This window comes from Molossus molossus, unplaced genomic scaffold, assembly GCF_014108415.1.
Source record: "Molossus molossus isolate mMolMol1 unplaced genomic scaffold, mMolMol1.p scaffold_m16_p_34, whole genome shotgun sequence".
NCBI lineage: Eukaryota > Metazoa > Chordata > Mammalia > Chiroptera > Molossidae > Molossus > Molossus molossus.
The window spans coordinates 185812-206982 of NW_023425371.1; the positions used below are offsets into that span (position 1 = coordinate 185812).

Here is a 21171-nt window from a genome sequence, read left to right on the forward strand (position 1 = left end):
AAATCATAAAAATGTTAAAAATTGGCAGATGACTGCCCAGCATGTGAGATGTTCCATAGCTACGAAAGCCTGTTCCGTATGCAACAGGCAACTTTTCAGAAATTTACTGATCAGTCAATTGTTTAGAATTCAAGATACATTGTCCTATTTAAAATGTTATTAAGGAAGCTTAGCCCTGGCTGGTTTGGCTCAGCGGATAGAGTGTTGACCTGAAGACTGAAGGGTTTCAGGTTTGATTCCCAGTCAAGGGCATGTACCTGGGTTGCAGGTTCGATCCCCGGCCTCGGTTGGGGTCATGCGGGAGGCAACCACTTGATATGTCTCTCACACATCAGTGTTTCTCTCTCTCTCTCTCTTTATCTCTTTCTTTCCCTCCCACCCTCCTTCCTTTCCACTCTCTCTAAAAAAAGTTAATGGAAAAAATATCCTTGGGTGAGGATTAACAAAAAAAAAAGAGGACGTTTAGATTTCTGTGAAAGCTGTTGAACTAAGTGTTGAGCGAGGTAAGTATTGCAGTGCTACTGGTGCTGTGGGAACAGCAGGTGACCAGACAGCAGGGGAGTGTGACCTTTTTATTAGCAGGTTCGTACGCCAAGATGATAAGGTTGTGCGGGAAGAGGATGGACAGGCGTTGGTCCTGAGCCCTCAGAGCGCATTCAGCAGCTTTAGGCTGGCAGCATTGATGCCTTTGTCTAGTTTTGCACCATAAATGTAACGCTTAGTCCTTATTGCAGATACAGAACAGCTCCTGTGCACAGCTTTGGTTAGGTTGCATTTTAACCCAAACCTGGAAAACAGGAAAAAATATTTTAGTGGGATTCATAAAGGTGTGTGGCAGAGAGCTTTCTATTGGAGTCAGATAACAAAGCTGTGGGAGAGAGACGAGATTATTGTTGTGGGGGCATTGGTAAGATGTTTTCACCCTCCTGTGCAGGGGCAGATTGGCTGCAGGCGCTTTCTGATGGCAGTGCTGGCTGGGGAGGGGACCTGAGGTCCGGTGGCAGGTGGGGGCCACAGTAGTGTGTGGAGTGTTGGCATTAATGACCTAAGGGGAGTAGGTTTCGACTTTTTTTTCAAAGTGAACTGTGCCTTTGTTTGTGCTTTGTTGTGGTGATTTTTTTGCTTTTATTTGCTATCTATTTTTTCTAGTTATGTATTAGTCTTTGCAAAGTTTTGAAAGTACATATTTGATTGTAGAGATCTGAAAATTATCTTCAAATTTTGCCCCAAAGGTTTTCCAAAAATCAGTTTGCTGTAAATTATTACTCTGTACTAGCATTTTGTAAGATTTCTGTAGTCCCATCTCAGTTCCCATGAATTTTTAAATTAATGTGCAAGCACTATCTTGACTGCTAACTCAGCTTTCTTAAAATTAAACTTCCTATTGGGATCATTATAGAGTCACACGCAGTTGTAACAAATAACAGATTGAATTCTGTTTCCCTTGACTCTGTTTCCCCCAGTGGTAACATCTTGCAGAACTACACTGCAGAATCCTGAGCAGGATTTTGACAGTCAAGATGAGAACACCTTCATCACCACAGGAATCCCTTCCTTTGCACTTTTATAGCCGCACCCACCTCCTTCTCCCCACCCCACCCCCAACCACTCATCTCTTCTCTCCGTCATTTTGTCCTTTCAGAAATATTATCATGGGAGGGGGTTTAGGAGGCTACGTGAAAAAGGTGAAGGGATTAAGAAGTGTAAATTGGCAGGAACAAAATAATCACAGGGACAGCAAAGGGAATATAGTCAGTAATATTGTAATTACTATGTACGGTGCCAGGTGGGTACTAGACTTATCAGGGGGATCACTGTGTAAAGTATATAAATGACTAAACACCATGCTGCACATCTGGAACTAATATAATATTAAATGTCAACTATAATTGAAAAAATATATTTTAATTTTTTTAAAAAATGGAGTGAGAAGAAAAAGAATATTATATCCAGTATGTGACCTGTTGGGATTGCCTCTTGTTACTCAGCATAAAAAATCCCTGGGGTCCTGGCCAGTTTGGCTCAGCGGTTAGAGCGTCGGCCTGCGGACCAGAGAGTTCCGGGTTTGGTTCCCGCTAAGGGCACATGCCTCGGTTGCAGTTTGTCCCTGGCCCCAACCGGGGTCATGTGGGTGGCAACCACTCAATGTGTCTCTCTCACATCGATGTTTCTCTATCTGTTCCTCCCTCTCTCCCTCCTGCTCTATCTGAAGATAAAATGCAAAAATGTCCTCGGGTGAGGATAAAAAAAAAAAATCCCTGAGGATTTATCCGTTGTGTGTGTCAGTGGTTTGTTACTTTTTATTGCTGCATTCCAAGGTGAATGTCCCTTTTTGTTTAGCCTGTGGAAGGACACTGTTTCCAGTTCGGGGCTGTTACAAATGAAGCTGCTCCAAGCGTGTGTGTACAGGTTTTGCGTGAATGTAAATTCTCATTTCTCTGGGGAAACGCCTGGGAGTGCAACTGCTGGGTCATGTGGTAGCTGCATGATTAGTTTTTAAAGAATTGACCAAACTTTTTCTAGAGTTGTGCCATTTTACATTCCCACTAGCCACATATGAGTGATTCAGTTTCTCTGCATCCTCACTAGCATTTTGTATTTTCACTATTTTGTATTTTAGCCATTTTCATAGGTATATAGTGGTATCTGTGGGGTTTTTTTAGTGGCTTTTTTAAAATTATAGTTGGCATACAATATTATATTAGTTTCAGGTGTACACATCCATGATTAGACATTTATATAACTTAGGAAGTGATCATCCCAATAAATCTAGTAATCCTCCGACACCATGTACAGTTACTACAGTGTTGTTGACTGTGGTCCCTATGCTGTACTTTACATCCTTGTGACTATTCACGGGGCAAAAGTAGGTTTACAGTTGTGAGTATGTTAAACAGTTTATTCTTGTATTATTATTTATTAATTATTGTATTATTTTCATGCGAACAGTTGGAAGCCTCCTCTTGCTCCCCCCTGTACCAGTTCACTGTGGTTGTATTTTGCATTTGCCTGATGGCTCATAGTGTTGAGCATCCTTTCGTGTGTTTATTTGCCACCTGTATCTCCTCTTCGGTGGAATGTCTGCCCATGTCTAAGTGGATTATTTTTGCTGTTGAGTTTTGAGAGTTCTCTGTGTATTCTAGATAACAACTCATTTGTCAGATATGTGGTTTGCAAATATTTTCTCCCAGGCTGTAGCTTGCCTTTCCATGATCTGTGCCAAGCAAATTTTATTTTGAGGAGGTTTATTTTATCAATTTTTCCAAAGACTTTCTCCTTTGTCTTTTAAAAAGTTTTACAGTTTTATGTGACTATATATGTTCAGTTGCTCGAGCACCATTTGTTGAAAAGGCTTTCCCCTGTCCCGAATTGCTTCTGCACCTGTCACATGGGCATGTTTGTGTAGGTCCGCCTCGGGGGCTTCTTTTCTGCCTCCCTGATCTGTGTGTGTGCTCCCCAACGGGAAGGGTGCTAACCTCTCTGTCTCCTAGCCTACAGCACCAAACAGGAGTTCCTGTTCCTGACAGCCGAACCGGATTCCGGGAAGTTACGGGGAGAGAAGCAGTTTCCCGAGGAACTGAAGGTGGGCACAGCAAGGCAGAGGGCCCTGTCCCCTCTGGCCTGCAGCACAGGAGCAGGGCTGCCTCTTCCCCCTCTTCCCTGGGGCGTCTCCGTCACCACTCCCTGCTCCTGGCACCTCTGCGTGGGCCCCAGCCTGCCCTCTCCCGGAGCTCTCCCCATCCTGTCCTGCTCGGTAGTCGCTGCTTTTCCCGCGTCTGCACTTCTCCGCTCACCTCTGGCTTCTCTTTGGGGCAGCATGGCACAGCTGTGTGTTCCTCACAGGGCTTTGCACGTCATGCGCCACGTGTCAGTTGCGCTAGATTCCCGACCAGCTGACAGTCTTGCCAGGGGAGTGGAGGGTGTTGGGAAAGGTCAGGAGGAAACCAGGGCTGTGGGAAAAGGTCTCTGACCTAGAATCTTGGAATTTTAGGGTTAGAAGGGTCTCGGACAGAAGAGCTGTAATCCAGCCTGGGAGTGGCGGGGATGAGAACCGAGTTAGGAAAAAGGCGGGTCATCCAGAATCACACTGATGTTCTGATCTAGGTCTTCTCGGGCTCCTTTACACGTAAGTCCTGATCATGCCTTAGCTCAGCGAGGGACGTCCTCTTGAGATCCCCTGTCACTTGCTGCCCCGTTCTGGGTCTGGAAGGGTTGGGTTGCAGGTGTGCTGGAAGGAATGAAATGGGTAAAGCAAGCTCTAAGGATGCGTATCAGCCAGAACTAAACCACCGAGAAGGGGACTTGCAGTGAGAGGACGAGGGGTTAGAACCGCAGAGTCTGGGAAGCCGGCACCGGGTCAGAGTAGTGACGTGGGGCGCTGCACAGGGGCGGGTGCAGCAGGCTCGGGTCCGCAAGGCTCTCGTCAGGTGGCCAGGAACGTTTCTTCCGGTTGAGGTTTTCCAGGGCCAGGAAGGCGTGCTTGGACTATGGAGCTAAGAAACCAACCTCTGGGAAACAGGAGGGTGGCTTTCGTAGAAAGAGTTAAGGAAAATGATGTTTAGTGACTTGGATCATTGAGGACCTTAAGGTAGGGTAAGAATTTTGCAAAAGGAATAAAGTGCTTTGAGACAAGGGCCTGCTAGGATGCTGCCACCCTGTGAAGAAAACATGTCCCCCTGCGGTCACTCGGGTGAGGGAAAGCTCCTCTGTACAGACTGTTGGCCTGCAGCAGCCACTGTGGTTGAAAATACTGTACCTGAACTGTGCCTTACAGTTCCTGGGCTCGAATATATCATGGACAGCAAGTAGTGAAGGTGAATTTTCAACCCCGTGTTCTCTGTGCCCTTCTCTTTCCTACCCCATCCCACTGATTCTCATACAAATCAGGTGTGAGGAGAAGGAAATGGGAACAATGGTAGATGTCATTCTCAGACTAAGAATCGTCAGCTGTGTTAAGCTCAGCATGTTTTCCCCAAAGAAAGGTCCTTTAGGAAGGAGATCTGGTTGCATAGCTTAACTTTAAAAGTAGCCGAATATGTTAATGGAAAATAGTAGGAAATAATATCAGACATTAAAATTGGCTTTGTATATTTGCAGGGAAAAAATAGAAAGCGATATCAGTCAGTAAATACAATAGAATGAGAATAGTTTTTTCTTTGTATATAATGCGTAAGCTCGGAAAAAAACAAATTCAGAAGTGACAGATTTTTCTGCAGTTTCTCAGTAGAACTGGTTGGAGGTGCCCTGGGATGCACTGCTCTTCAGCGTCATCGGTGATCAGGATTAGCTCTGAGGTTTAAAAACATTGGGGCCGAGTGAGAAGAAAGACTCTCTGGAGAAGTGAGCCAGAGTGGGGAGTGATGAGGGAGTGGGGTCAAAGCACGAAGCAGGTGGCGGGGACTGGTCCCTGGCGACGTGCGAGGCCAGGGCAGCAGGTTGTGGTTGGGGAGGAACAGAGGTCACTGCAGAGGAGCACGGGGGAAGGTCTGCAGGTGTTCTCTCTCACTTCCTCCACGTCTTCACCTCGGGAAGTAGCCCGTAGGAATCCCCAAGATATTCTTCCCTCCACCAGGGAAACCCAGGAGATTTGGTCAAACACAGGAGAGAGCAAGAGTATCCTGAAAAGGTTTATGTGTGTCAGGGGGTTTGGTTGTAGGCGATCCACAGAGGAAGAGCAGGGAGTCAGGTGGTGGGGTGGAACCTGTATTGTCCCAAAATTTCCAGTGTCCTTGTTCTCGAGAGCTTATGTCCTTCCTTTTTGTTACTGACCCTGATTAGGGGAAAATAGGTTGTTACAACTGCCCCATAAATGTATTGCTTGGCACACCTACAACATCGTAACAACTAAGGGCACTTTGGTCCACTTAATAAAGTTAATTTAGAGGGACCATCTGCTTTGAAATCGTGGAGAGAAGTTCTTTAGATGTAGCAGCAGGAACATTTCAAAATGCTGAAGAACAGGGCCGTACCAGAACCTGCCGGAGGAACAGGCCTGGAGACACAGCCTGCCCAGTCAGCATTGCCTTTCCCACCTTCTACCCACAGCACACACACGCACACTGCATGTGTGTAAACACATATGCATGTGCACACACTGCATGTACACATGTGCACACATGCAGTGTAGTGAGTGTTCTTGCTGAGGCTTTCCTGGTGTCTGCAGAATGCAGCATCTGTATCCAAGCACAGAGTAAAGAGTAAATGTTTGTCACATGAATGATTCTGCTGCCTAACAAAGCAGTAGAATTTTGAATTGAGCATTAACGAAAGGCCTTTGTGTTACAGATATTCTAAGTGCTAAAGCCGTGCCAAGGGGTATGTGCCATACTTTGGAACTTGAACTTTTTAATCTGTTTTGGCTTTTTAAAGTTAGCCTTCTTCTGAGAAGTAAAATGAGATAAGCCCGCCAGCTACATGATTCATCCCTGTGATTCCCTGGGCAGTGGAAAGGCCCTGAGGAAGGCGGCAGGAAGTGGCGGGAAAGAGTGGCTGTCACTGGACGAAAAGGGAAGAGGGAGAGAAGAGAAGGGGCCTGTGGATGTTGAGAGAAGGACCGACAGCCCTGGGAAGAAATCCAGGGAGCTCTGGTCGAGGGTAGTGGGAGGTCGAGCTGAAGGAAGAGAGAAGAATGCTGTGCTGTCTTTGCAGAGCTGCCTTTGGATGGAATTAATCTGCAGAGGGCGTAGCAGAGTTTTCTAGAACTCCCCAGAAGTCTCTATAGGTGCCCACATCCTCTTACTGTATACTTTGTGTGTGTGTGTGTGTGTGTGTGTGTGTGTGTGTGTATATATAGATATTTGTACTTGTGAGCATTTAATAAATTTCCCTCTGTGTGGCTTCAAGCTGCCAGGATCCAGGCCCTGCCAACACCCTAATCTTCTCCTTAGCTCTTTGCTGAGGAACTGCCTTCACGATGACGGCTGTTTTGGGGGCTTTCCCTTCCCCAGAACTTTGTGGAGCCCGAGCGCCCCCAGTAGCGATGGAGCAGCTCCTGTCTTGTTTTTGGCAGAACTTACCTGTGTCTGCTCCCTGACCGAGGTCCACAGTTTACCGAGGCTGATGTCTGGGCAGAAGCTCAGGTTCCCTGTTAAGTGGTGATGCCTCATAGCAGCTTCCCCAGGTGAGCTGGGTGATCGATGTCAAAGTGGATCCTGTGGCAATGCCGCCGTCAGCATTACAGGCCTCCCGGGGTTCCCGCGCTGACTGATGCGGCCATGGCCGTGGCTCACGTGGCCCCGAAGTTCCAGGTGTTCATCATCTGGATGGCGTGGGGGCCAAGATGCCCTAGCCAATACTTTTACATCAAGTTTTTTACTAAGAAGTAATACATACTTGTGTATTTTAAAGAAATGCCCAACATTGAAAGAAAGAAACTTAACTTTTGTATATTTCCTTTTAAAAAACTGTCATGTAGGTGTTACACATATTTATATTGTCTGTGACTCCATTTCCCCGGGATGAGCACAGTTGTGTTCCTCAGTAACGCAGGTTGGGGAGAAGGGCAGGGTTTGCTCGGCAGCCAGATTGCAGCCGAAGTGCAGCCACCGCGGGCGCATGCTGGAGCCCTCCCAGCTTCACACGGCCTTTCCCTGCCTCCGCTTAGGCCCCGCCACCTAAATGTCCTGAGGAATAGCCATGCCCTGAGCTGAGGACATGGGCAGAAAGGGCTTACTGTATTCCAGGCAGATCAGTGAAAAGACCTACATTGATGCATCTGGGCAAATTGTTGAAAGAGCCAGGATCATAAGAGGGGAAAAGGCTACAAGCCACCCAGGCATTAAAAACGGGTGGCCTAACCCAGGCCAGGTGGCTTAGTTGGTTGGAGTGTCGTCCTATGCACCAGAAGGGTTGCAGGTTTGATTATCAGTCAGGGTACAGTCCTAGACTGCAGGTTCAAGTATGAGAGGCAACCAATCAGTGTTTCTCTCTCTCTCCCTTCCTTTCCCTCCCCCTCCCTCTTTCTCTCTCTCTAAAATCAATAAAAATATGTCTTCAGCCCTGGCCGGTTTGGCTCAGCGGTTGGAGCGTCGGCCTGCGGTACAGAGAAAAATATGTCTTCAAGTGAGGATCAAAAATAAATACATTAGTTAATTAAAAAAAAATATTTTCCCTTTATTGATTTTAGAGAGAGAGGAAGTGAAAGGGAAAGAGAGAGAGAAACATTGATGAGAACATCGATTTGGGCCCACAACCTGGGCATGTGTCCTGTCCGGGAATAGAACTGGTGACCTTTTGGTGCATGGGCTGATGCTCAACCACTGAGCCACACCAGCCAGACAGATTAGTTAATTTTTTAAAAATGGGTTGCGTTCAGCCCTGGCCAAGTAGCTCAGTTGATTAGAGCATGATCCTGATACACTAAGGTTGTGGGTTCGATCCCCAGTCAGGGCACGTACCAATCAGTGAGTGCATAAATAAGTGGAATAACCAATCGATGTTTTTCTTTCTCTCCCTCCCTCTCTCTAAAAAGTCAATAATAAAATAATGATTTAAAAATGGACTGCCTACAAAGAAGTGGCAGTTGGGGTGGTGTGGACTTCCGCAGTGTTCCGTGCCAGCGCACAGTGAAGCGTCACTCGAGTTCGTGGGGAGAGCCCTGACTCAAGTATTTTCACTCAGGTTGTATTCTGTGCACGTCAGCAGGGGGCCTGTCCTAGCTGCACATGGGCTAGAAGTTATACCTCCTATATACTATGATTTTGAGGGGGGAAAGCTGTGCAAAGACCTATTCCAGATAACTCGGAGATGGTCAGAACCCACACTTCAAAAATGGTACATCACAGGGTAAAAAGTGCAGGCCTTCCCTAGCGTACGTAGCCTGGACCCCAAGCTCAGAAGCCCCCCGGAGGCTGTGCACCCCGCCATCCCTGTGGCCTCGGGCTCAGAGCCCTTCCAGCACACCTGCTCCTGCTTGGTCTTCGGCCCGCTTTCCTGGTGGGCATGGGTTTCTGCCATCAGACCCTTCGCCCCACAGTTCATACAGGTTTTCTCACCTGGCTTGATGATTCCAGCATTTGCTCACATTGGCTCAACTCCTGTAAAACTGACATGACCACCAAGCAAAACCCTCCCTCTCCTTAATTAGCATCACACAGAAACATCATTGCATGCGAATCACCCAGGAAATGGAGCCATGGTTTCTGTATTTTCAAAACATGCTGAATGACCTAAACTGTTTTGTTTTTTAATGCTTACCTGAGGACATTTTTCCATTGATTTTCCAATAGAGTGGGAGTGAGGGAGGGAGAGAGAGAGAGAAATATCAATGTGAGAGAGACACATGGATTGGCTGCCTCCTGCAGGACCCCAACCAGGGCCTGGGATTGAACCAAAACTGAGGTATGTGCCCTTGACCAAAATCAAACCCACGGCTCTTTGGTCCTTGGGTCAACACTCTAACCACTGAGCCAAACCAGCCAGGGCTAAGCTGTTTTTAATGAATAAACCAGATATACTGTATACCAGAATATCTCCCAGTCACCGTGCATGCAGACAGCTGGTCCTTAGGTGCAGTCAACATATGTACATGCAGAATCCCAGAGGAGGAAATGCTGGGGAGAATGAACAGGGCAGGAACTGGCCTTCCCCAGATCCCTGAGTAAAAGGTACCCTGCAGTTTCCAGGAAGTTGTGGGTCATGATTTCGGCAGCAGAGTGACTGGCAGGCAGCCACCCTCTCCTCGGTTTGTCCACGCGGAGGATGAGGAACAGGAGGGGTCACTTCTCTGTGAACATGGAGCCAGAATCTCAGGTCCCTGGAGGGGGACCTGTCCCCAGGCCCTGCTGTGTCTGTGGTGGCAGCTTCTCTGCCTGTGCACGCCCAGCATGAGGCCAGGGGGCAGGGCTCGGAGGCACATGCTCTCTCCTGATGAAGCCTCGTGCCCTCTGCCTCCCTGTCACTTGCAGCCGACTGGGAAGATGCTTTCGGACAGCCAGCCACTTCAGCCCCTGGTCTATATGGAGCGCCTGGAGCTCATCCGAAACGTCTGCAGGGATGAGGCCCTGAGGAACCTCTCCCACACTGCGGTGTCCAAGTTCGTCCTGGACCGAATCTTTGTCTGTGACAAGCACAAGATCCTTTTCTGCCAGACTCCCAAAGTGGGCAACACGCAGTGGAAGAAAGTGCTCATCGTGTTAAATGGTGGGTGCCGTGCCTGTTTTGTGTCCCACCTTGGGGACTTTGGGATTGCCCTGGGAGGGCTACCCCCAAGGCCACGACCTCCTCACTTTCCACAGCAGAGCAGAGTCCCCATCTCGGGCAGCCTGCCCACCCCGGGGAGCCCGTTTCTCCAGAGTCATGGCCTTGATTTCCACCAGTCACTGCCTCTGTCCTCGTAAGTCAGGGTCCCACACACACTGGGCCACCAGGAAGCTGCCCCACAACTGTCCTTCCTGTAGAGAGAAGGGTCCCTACCCCCATGCCTAGGAGGGGAGCCCTGCCAGTGGGTGGGGGGGCCTCTTCACCCACAAAGTATTCGGTGCCACTTGGGTAGAAGGAAGTGGTCCCCGGTTTACACCAAGCACCCGTATTCAGAGGATTTAACTGACTTGCTTCAGGCAATCTGATGTTTTCTTGGGAACAAATTAGGTCACTGACAACTACCTCAGACACTACAGTATATTATTTGCTGCTCTTTCCAGGCACCGTGTTTGTTTAAACTCCCTCACTCTGAGCTGATTTGGCACTTAGGACTCTGTGGGTGAAATTCAGCTGTCAAAGAAGCACGGTTCCAGGTGACAGTGTGACCCTGAGTGAAGGGTCCAACCTGGGAGCACTGTGGGCAGCATCCCGGGCCCCCGACTGCCGCTGCTATTCTCAGTCAAGGGTTCAGAGTTTGTTGTCATTTGGCCTTTTCACTGGTTGTTTGGGGGCGAAAAGAGACACCTCATTTTCTGGTAAATAATGAACATGCTTAAGTAATCTGACAGCATGTTGGATTTTTGACATAGAATGAGGTTACAAATCAAATGGCAAACAATGAACATAGGAGTCATGAATCTGCCGCCACCGCAGGAAGCATCGGTGAAGGGCGGGGCAACAGCAGGAGTGGGTTTGCCAGGACACCTGCAGGCACACCTCAGGTGCTGCGGTTCGTTCCAGACCCCAGCAATAAAGCAGGTACTGCAATAAAGCAGGTCAGATCCTTTGGCTGGTGGAGTCTTGCCTTCAATTTGTAAAAATTCAGTTTGTTAAAATATACAGCATAATAAAGCAAAGCGCAATAAAACAAGGTAATACCTATAATGGAAAAACAGGTTGTCTTTGTGGCTGTCTCCCGCCGGCCCTCGATGCACCTGGGTGGGAACAGGTACCGGAGCAGGTCCATGTGCACATCCACAGGGTTGATTCCTTCTACAGTCTTGCCTGTTTTAGAGCCATCCACAGCAGTTAGCACGGAGTTCTGGACTGGTGCTTCAACATTCGGGGCAAGAATGCATAAAACAGACAAGGGTGGCCACTGCTTAGACAGATTCTTTCCTGCTGGACTAAGTTTAACATGACAGGATTAACGCAGAAGTGGATGTAAATGTTGGCAGAGGCTTGGCTAAAAGCTCGGATAATGACATTTTCTTTCCATTTGTCTAAGTTGCAAAAAGAATAAAAACCTACCCAACCCACCAACCCAAGGATAGATCTCTCCAGGCTACATCCATCAGCCTGCCCCTGGGCACTGTGGCTCTCGATCCTCCCATTTTCTTCTCAGTCACTTCTTGTCCTCCTTGACCCTTGCTTTAAATACATCACTCCCGCAACATTCCTGGATTGTTCTGGCACCAGACGTCTCTGCCACTTGCCGTCTGGAATGCTGTGAGGTTACCTAGACTTCCATAGGCCCAGGGAGGTGGTGGGCCCGAGTGCTCAGAGCTGTGGTGCGCCGCACTCTGCTGCTCTGGTGTGTCCCCCAGTCTCACAGCAGAGTGATGTTGGTGGCCTTAGGCATTCTGTTTGCCTGCAGTGACCTGTCTGCCACGGTAGATGTACCCCAGCTCCGGTGCACTGCCAGGGTAGGTGTCCTTTCCACCCCATGCTCATCCCCTCGCCTTCCTCCTGACTTGTCTGTTTCCTCTAGTTGGCTTATAGATTACCAAAAGCTTTGCCCCCCTCTCCTCTTGCCATGTATAATTCATCTTAGTTGGAATCCAAAGGCCCCACCATGGATATTGGGGATCGCTTGCGGGGAACATGGGCCCAAGTGAACATGGGCGTGTTCTTTAAAGGTAGCACCAAGGTGGCCAACACAGCTTCTCCCTTGTTTACTTCCCAGGAGCCTTTCCTTCCATCGAAGACATCCCTGAAAACGTGGTTCACGACCACGAAAAGAACGGCCTCCCTCGGCTCTCCTCCTTCAGTGATGCAGAAATTCAGAAGCGGTAGGAGCAGGTTCCTACGGGGAGGGGCATGCTGATACAGTCCCGGCTCAGTTCTGTACCTGCCCTGGGTCCCAAGCGACGCCAAGGACTCCAGGGGCTCTGGTTTACTTTGGGGAGAGGCGGCTGAGCATATGCCCAGCGTTCAGTGCATTTAAATTCAGAAGTCGATGAGAATTTCAGAACGACTCTCCACCCTTACCTTCATGCAGTCCAATGAAATGAAGGTGTGCCATTTTCCTAATAGAAATGAGTGGTCATTTTTGTTCTGCTTTGGTTGTGTTAAGTTTTATGGACTCTTGACTGCATATGATTGTTGTTTCATAAGAAAGGGATTTAGGTTGCAGGGAAACCCCGGTGAGTTTTTCTTTTTTCCCAAAGGCGTTGTGCCTGCCTCTATGGCGGCTGCCCTAGGAGTGGTGGACTGGACCTAGCACAGCCGGTGACAGACCCCACAAGCACACCAAGGACGGACGCTGGCGTTTAAGGAGTACTTAGCTATACATGGAGAAGCTCTCTGGATTAGCTGTGAAATGGCCCCCTAGAACAAACTAGAAGGAATAAGCCTGGCGGGGACCAGTCGAACTCGGCGCCCACTCGCCCATCTGCACCTTTTCCCTGCCTCCAGCCCTGGTTCCGCAGTGCCCCGCCCTGTGCGGACCTTCGGGCGCAGGTGTTCGGTGCCGGTGCCAGAGCCGGCGGCCGCCCTGCACCGTCCTGGGACTTGGGTAGAGGAAACGGTTAAGGGTGCGGAGCACTGAGCAGTGTCTGGCGTGGATGACAGCAGTGGCCCCGGGACCCTTGCGCCACCACTGCCACTCCCGGGGTCTCCCAGCCGCCCTGGGAGCCCGACGCCTCACTCTCCTCTCTTACCACCACCCGCCAGCGCTTAATTCCCCTTCCCCTGGCAGTTTTCAATTGAATCTTTAAAGATACAAAGTAACTTTCTCTGGCCTCAGCTGTTCCTAACTCATTCAGAGTTCCTGCCTTTAGAATTTTCTGCCCAGGAACAAGACTTTTTTTTTTTTGGTTAATCCTCATCCAAGGGTATTGTTCCATTGATTTTTACATAGAGTGGAAGGGAGAGAGAGAGATGGATTTGAGAGAGACATTGATTGCTTGCCTCCCCCACGACCCCGCCAGACTGGGGCCAAGGATCAAACCTGCAATCCAGGCATGTGCCCTTGACCAGGAGTTGAATCCGGGACTCTGTTGTCCGCAGGCTGACACTCAAACCGCTGAGCCAAACTGGCCAGGGCCCAGGAGCAAAACTTTTAAATGTTCTTAAAGTTTGAAATACTCAAGTAAAACAAAACATAGGTTAAGTAGATGTTTTCACAGTGGACCCCGGGTGAGGTCTGTGGCCCTGGACAGTTTCTGAGCCTCCGTTTCCTCATCTGTAAAATGGGCTCTAACAGGCTTTGCCTTCAGCGGTGTTTGGGTGGAGCGAGTACGAGGCGCATGTGATGTGCTCCTCTCGGGTTCACCAGGCGAGGGTTCAGGAAGTGGCAGCGGCTGCTGTTCCAGCCGCCACTCTCCTCTTCCCTCCCTCACAGCCGTCACCACCAACAGCATTGGCTTAACCTCGTTTATCTTCATTTCTCTCCTTAGTTTGAAAACCTACTTCAAGTTTTTCATTGTAAGAGATCCCTTCGAAAGACTGATATCCGCTTTTAAGGATAAGTTCGTTCACAATCCCCGCTTTGAACCTTGGTACCGGCATGAGATTGCTCCTGGCATCATCAGGAAATACAGGAGGAACCGGACGGAGACCCGGGGCATCCAGTTTGAAGACTTTGTGCGCTACCTGGGCGATCCCAACCACAGATGGCTGGATCTGCAGTTCGGGGACCACATCATTCACTGGGTGACATACGCAGAACTGTGCGCGCCCTGCGAGATTGCGTACAGTGTGATTGGCCACCACGAGACCCTGGAGGACGACGCCCCGTACATCTTAAAAGAGGCGGGCATAGACCACCTGGTGTCGTACCCCACCATCCCTCCGGGCATCACTGTGTACAATAAGACCAAGGTGGAGCACTACTTCCTGGGCATCAGCAAACGAGACATCCGACGCCTGTACGCCCGGTTCGAAGGGGACTTTAAGCTCTTTGGGTATCAGAAGCCAGATTTTTTGCTAAACTAATGTGTAGAACTGTGAATCCAGATGCGTGTGTAGACCAGAGGCTAAGCAGGTGGAGAGCCGAACACAGGAACAGCACTTCCTCCATCACGCTCCTGAAGACGTGTGGTCACCCACAGGCCCCCACACACCTCGGCCGATGAAGCTGCACCCCGACCACTATGGCTAACTTTGAACGTCAGGTGCCCGGAGGGCCTTTGTCCCCCACCCCTACCAATGCCAGGAGATCTTTGCTCCCCTTAGAAGGGAAAAGGACTCAGACCAGGAGGACAAGCTGTACAGAGGGTCATTTCCCTTCGCTGTCGAGGAGGGGAGGGGAGGGGAGGGTCCTGCCTGCCACTGGGGGACTGCAGGGTTGGCACCCAGCACTTTACCCAAGAAGCTAGTGGTGAGCAGAGATGGCAGGGCTAACCCAGGACCACGTCTGTGTAATAAAATAGCCCTGGCTCTCATCTTGGCGCTGCTGTAACCACAGGGGTCAACCATTCCTTCCACCACTGTCTTGCTCCTGGGAGACAGGGGTGACCCACGGGCACCTTCTGGCAGTCCGTCCCTCCAGAATGCATGTCTGTGTGCCACTCGGCCATATTTCTGATCCTCTCCTTGCCAAGTGATTATCTCATTCAGCCTAAGAGGTACAATTTTGGAAAGTGAGGGAGGGAGTGTATGTTCTTCCTACCTGAGAAAGCAGATGTCTTTGGGGGCCTTAAAGGGAACCAGGCCCTGGAAAAGGAAGAGCTGGTGGGTCCGGAGCTCAGGCTGCTGTGGGCGGGGTTTGGCCCGGCGTCCTGAGTGCCCTCCCTCTTATCTTCCCACCTGGACGGGTGGGCGGGGGTTCTCCTCCTGCAGTCCTACAGTCAGTGCGTCACAGGTTCAGGTTCAGTCTCACTCGGGGCCCGTTTCTGTTAGTGCCGCTGCCCGGGACTCTGAGTTGGATAGTGAGGTTCACCAGCAATAAAATCCCTGGCCGAGGCAGCCGCCAGTATTGCATCTTCCCGCACTGAGGAGTGAGCCACGGCCACGCCCGATGCCAGACCCGAGGGCCCCTGCGATGCCCACCGGCTCCCTGTGTAGTGCCCGAGCCCAGCTTTTCTTTGGGCAGCCTCCACCATGCCTCCCTCGGAGGGCCGGCGTCTGCGCGGGTGACAGTAAATAAAGAGAAGCTGTCCAAACCCGGCACAGGGTCCCAGCGGCCTGGGGCAGTGAGGGCCTGCTCACGCGGCTGCGGGGAGGCTGCGCGGAGGCTGCGGGACCGCGGAAGGGAGGGCCCACGTGCGACCGACCCCAGCCGGACCGGGTGTTGGTGTAGCGTTTCGTCAGCTGCCGCGCAGGATGTGACATGAGCTCCTTTCTGTCTTGTGGAAATCATCTCACACCTAATAAGCTGACTGAGCACCTCATTCCTATTTGAAATGTAACAGTGTGAATAATAGATTTTAATCTAAGGCCTTAAAGTTAGTCCTAATTTTTTTAAAAAACACTATCTTTTCTTTCTTAGAAATAAAGGTTGGAAAACTGGGTCCCCATGTGTTCCCTAGTTCTCTGGCATTTAGATTTCAGTCACTTTTCTTTGGCATGTGGGTAATTTTGCCCAACAAGTAGGGTTAACCCCCAGAACATCTGGACATTTCACATGTCCCAAACATCGGTTCCCCATCGCCACCCTGCACGGCAGCCGCCCCACCGAGTCACCCTCCCCTGAAGTCATTAACTTCCTTCAGTCTCCAAAATCCACTTCCTCCCACCCGGGCCCCAAGAGGAGGCACCCCTTCTGGCACGGGGCAGTTTCCCTCCCTGCTGCCCCCAGGGGTCTTTGCAGACAGTCTGTAGCCCGTCTGGCTGGGTCCTTCCTGGAAACACTGCCTGTGCTGGGAACCTCCTCACGTGGCACATGGCACCCGGCAGCTGTCTCGACCTGCGCCTGTGCCAGGAGCTCTGTGTCCCCAGCCCTGGGTCTTCCTGGCTGAGCCCAGACCTGCCCAGGGTTGGGGCTGGACGGCCCCCAAGGGGAGGGGCACTAAGATGGGGGTGGGGCTGGGGTGCCACCAAGGGGCAGGGCTCAGAGCTCATTCCCAGGCAGGGACACCTCCAGGTAAGGAGATGGGCAGCAGGAAGGGGTGGTTGGTGGGAAATGTCTAGGTGATAACTCAGACGTCATGTTAAGCCTGGATTTGAAAGAAGCATGAGCTCTGGCCAGGTGGCTCAGTTGGTTGGAGCATTGTCCCGTGCATCAAAAGGTTGTGAGTTCAATCCCCCGTGGGGGTGTGTGCAGGCGACAACTGATTGATGTTTCTCTCTTTCTCTCTAAAATAAAAAATAAATTTAAAAAAGCAACTCTGACTCCAAGAAGCAAGCAGTCTTAAGGCGTGGAGGGCAGTCCCAAAATGGACAAATTTAGCCTTGGGCTGGGTCACCGGGCTGGGTCACCAGGCTCGTGTCACAAATCGCTCGCTCGCACTGGATTTGTTTTCTGCTCACACATCTCCCTTTCATTGGCCTTACACTGAAAATCAGCCCTACGGTGTGGCTCTGTTGGTTGGAGCGTCCTCCCCTACACCAGAAGGTTGTGGGTTCCATTTCCGATCAGCACAAACCCAGGTTGCAGGTTCGGTCCCCGGTTGGGGTGCGTGCGGGAGGCAACTGATCAGTGTTTTACTTTCACATCGATGTTGTTTCTTCTTGCTCTTCCTCTCCCTCCCTCTCTAAAATCAGTAAAAGCATGTACTCGGGTGAGGATTAAAAAAAGGAAATCACTGCAGTGAAATGTCCAGAGCCGAGAGGAGGTTTGTTTCGGTGGCTGACTGTACAGAGACGCTGCCGTTCGCCAGGCTGAGCGACCCAGACGGCCTCCCTCGAAGGGGTCCTGGGAGCCAGAGTGACCAGGGAGGGTCCTGGAGGCTTTCTCGGGGATGTTGGTCCCATCGCTCACACTCTACCTCCCCCCACCCCACCCTGCTTCCCACTCAACCCCAGCGTGATCTTGAACTGGGCTCTGCAGAAGCAGGGAACCTGCATGAGAAGTGGGGAAGGAGCCGGAGGAGGCCTTGCCGCCTACTTGATGCCAATTAAGATGTTCAAAGTACATTTTCCAAGCCCCTCTGAGGAGCCAGCCGTGCACCAGGGCTGCGGGGCTGCGGAGCTCAGCAGAACAGCAGGCTGATGGGAGAGGAAGGGTCCCCGCCCCTCCGGCTCTCTTCTCACTGGGAGGACTGGGGAGGGAATAGAGAGCAGGGGTCACATCTTTGCTGCTTTGCTTCCAAGCCAACCTTCCTGTCGACTTAACAGTGGTTACCTTGAAGCCGGCTAAACAAGGCCTGGACAGGAATACCATGTTTATAATCTGCGCTTTCCTCAAGGCTGAGCCACGTTGTTTACCTGCTGAGTCTTAGTGGGCCTTGGTCAAAACCTTCTTCAGTCCTATTTCCTATGGTCTGGAATCTACTCAATTTTTGTAACACTGCAAGGGCCCAGGTTTCTGGAATAGTGGTGCTTGCCAACTTAAAGTAGCCAATTCTCTCCTCTCCCCTCCTATCTCTTCTCTTCCTCCCTTCCCCCTTCATAAATATGAAGAGGAACAATCAACACACATGACCACACTGCCTCTTTCCCTAGCAGCCTCTGCTCTTCGTCATCATTTTATCACAGGCAACTGTTTTACTCACTAGTTCACCACCACATAACCTGAGTCTTCACCTTTTCAGCCTAATTTATTTATTTATTTATTTATTTATTTATTTATTTATTTATTTATTTATTTTTATTTTTGCCATTCAGCCCCTAACCACTAAACACTGTCAGATATTTTAAGTTTCTGTAACTGCGGCACCAATATCAAGATACAGATTTCTTTATTAGATAACATTAGCTGTTGTTACAAATTAACATCAAGGTTTCAGTGACGTACGACAGTGAAGTGATTGTTTCTTGCATACGTGATCCAGTGATCGGTTCCTTGGAGGCGGGGTTTTCCATCTCAAGGTGGCTTCGTGTCCAAGGGTCTCGTCATGAGAGAGTGGAGGGGCACGAGAGACATTGTTACGCACCAGTTGTGGAATTGGGACACTTGCCATCTTTATTCTTTGGCACAAAGGAATTTCAAGGGGTCTCCCTCCCTACTCCTGTACATGTATGTCAAGGTGGATAAACTAGGTTGTCATTCTGCAAGTCCGAGGGCTTGTGATAGCCAACAGAACATTAGATTAACTAAACCTAAATCCTGTTCACCCTGCAAGGAGGCCTTGGGTCAGTTATCTATTACTGAAAATACTTTTTTAAATGGACATATCTCCTCACATTTCCTGTTCTCCTTTACCACAAACTACCCACGCCCCTTCTATTACCCGACTGTGACCCTCATGGTAAGGGGCTTTTTCCATTTATTATCGTAACTCCAGAGCTTGAACACAATAGGTGCTCCATAAATGTCGCATTGACTTGGTATAGTCATTTAGTACAGTGTTTTTACAGGGATGCTCATTGACCCCCTCAGTTACTCATCCGCTACTCACCTTGGCATGGCTGCAGCAAGCCATTAGATTTCCCTCCTTCCCAGATGCCAGCAAGTAACAGGGGAGTAGGTTATGAACTGAAGCTGCTTCTACCCCACCCCATCCCTAAAGCTTGAGGACAGGGATGCCAAATTAGGGAACATGTACACACACAAACACACCACACCACACACACACACACACACACACCAATTTCTAAATATATGCTCTTCTTATTGGGTGTATTTTGCCTTTTCCCGTAGGAAAGCCCCCTAAGTAAAAGAACAATAACAATTTACACTTTCATCTCGCAAAGTAACAAGTGTAAGATGTACTTTAGAACTTCTGTATGTGCTGCAAAATGGTCTGTGAACATTTGGTCACAGTGTTGATCTTTCTGTCTCTATAGTCTGCCTTTAACAGATATTTCACATAAATGGAATCACACTATGTGTAAATTCTTGAGTATGGCTTCTCTCCCTTAGCATAGTCTTTTAGGTTCATCCATATTGTCACAGTTTCTTTTGCTGCTGAGTGGGTATTCCATCCTGTGGAAATAGCACGTTTTGTTTATCTAGTCACCATTTCATAGATACTTGGATTGTTTAAATTGTTTGGCTCTTATAAGTTATGCTGATATGAACGTATACCTTCAGGTCTTTGTGTAGATGTCTTCATTTCTCTTGGGTAGATACTTAAGCATGGGATTGCTGATCATAGACGGATGTTGTTTAATAAAAGGATAAACCAATGTTATGATTTTAAAAAAGTTTCTAAAGGACAAAAATACCAGAACCAAACTTCATGTTACATAAAGAGTAAAGCTAAAGAATTAGCCATAGCAATTCCATTGCAGAATTATCTACAAACTGGAAGGATAATAATATAATTAGCAACAATATATTCTCTAGCCTTCAGTTGGTCAGTAGATACTAGATAACTATGACCAAATCTGTAGACTTCTGGGCCAGTGACTACCCCACAGAAAGGCGCGGTCAGCTGGCCCAGGCCAGGAGAGCTGGGAACCCCAGGACTTGGCTCAGGAAAGCAGAAATAAGTGACAACCCGGTTCCTTCTCCCCCAGAATATCTGCATGACACCTCATGATTCATTTCAATTAATTTTCTGATGTTTTGCAATTTTTGTCATTCCCATTATGGCATCTCTTACTGCTCTTAAAAATAGCCAGCTGTGGAAACGTATACAATTTTGGATAAATCAAAACTGATTCTTGACGAAAGTGCCGAGGACCTCTGACTTGCACAGCATTATATACACTTCCGCGTATAAGAAGAGGGGCAGGATGGCAGAAGTGAGAATACCCATTTTATGGTTGGGGCCATCCAAGAACGAGCTTCACAAGTTAAGGGGTTCTTGGCCACCCCTTACAAACGGCCCTGCTGTTTGCTCCGCCGGCGTTGTTTCGCAGCCTTCCTCCAGGGGGCGCTGTTTCCTATTCCGTGCACACTGAAGGCAGGTCCCCTCCCGGGAACAGGGAGCCCACTCAGGCCTTCTTAGACGCTGCAGTGACAGCAGTTCAAGGCACGATTATACCGAAATGCGGCCCAGAGCAAACGGCCGGACTTCCACTGCTGAAGAGCAGGTAGAGAGTAGGACACCTAACTGCACCGACGGAGAGCTTGCCAACAATCTCAGGGCCATGGAAGGAGACACTGTGGATTTTGTTACATCAAGCCTCTAAAACACCAACGGTAGAAAGATTCCCCTCCCAGAAGAGAATTCTCACTAAATGGCTGCGGAAGCCCGCAGGGTGTTCTGTGGGTGCTGGCAGTCAGTTTTAAGTGTGTCATCTCCTGCTTTGGTCCCCGTGTGCTTGCGCCATGGTGTCTTACGCTGGACTTGCCCCGTGATAGTCGGAGTAAGCCGAGCCCATTCTCTAGGTCCTGTTCCGAAAGGAGCAGCGCCTCGTGGGCCCAGCGCCGCTGTCCGTGTGCGCAGGCCTGCGCCCGGGGCCGGGGCCGGTGCCGGTGTCGGCAGCCGCGTCTGGGTCTGCCACCGGGCTCGCTGCCCGGCCCACACACTCCGCAGGGCTCCGGTGGCGGTTTGAGAAAAGAAATCTTTCCCCACACCTGTCCAGAATTTCACACTTATCGGCATGACAAACCCAGGCATGTAGCATGCATGACTAATTTTTCTTTTCTTTGTTTGT

At 49.6% G+C, this 21171-nt stretch overlaps 1 protein-coding gene across 4 annotated transcripts in view; it reads left to right on the forward strand.

Annotated features, from left to right (window-relative positions):
• Positions 1-15727, forward strand: part of CHST10 (carbohydrate sulfotransferase 10) — a 33586-nt gene extending 17859 nt beyond the window's left edge. For all 4 annotated transcript variants that reach the window (XM_036281392.1, XM_036281394.1, XM_036281393.1 and 1 more), the window contains 4 exons: positions 3492-3583; positions 9906-10140; positions 12266-12371; positions 13980-15727. In XM_036281392.1, coding sequence (XP_036137285.1) covers positions 3492-3583; positions 9906-10140; positions 12266-12371; positions 13980-14517 — 971 coding nt within the window. In that variant the 3' untranslated portion in view covers positions 14518-15727. The remainder of the gene's footprint in view (positions 1-3491; positions 3584-9905; positions 10141-12265; positions 12372-13979) is intronic.
• Positions 15728-21171: the final 5444 nt, after the last annotated feature.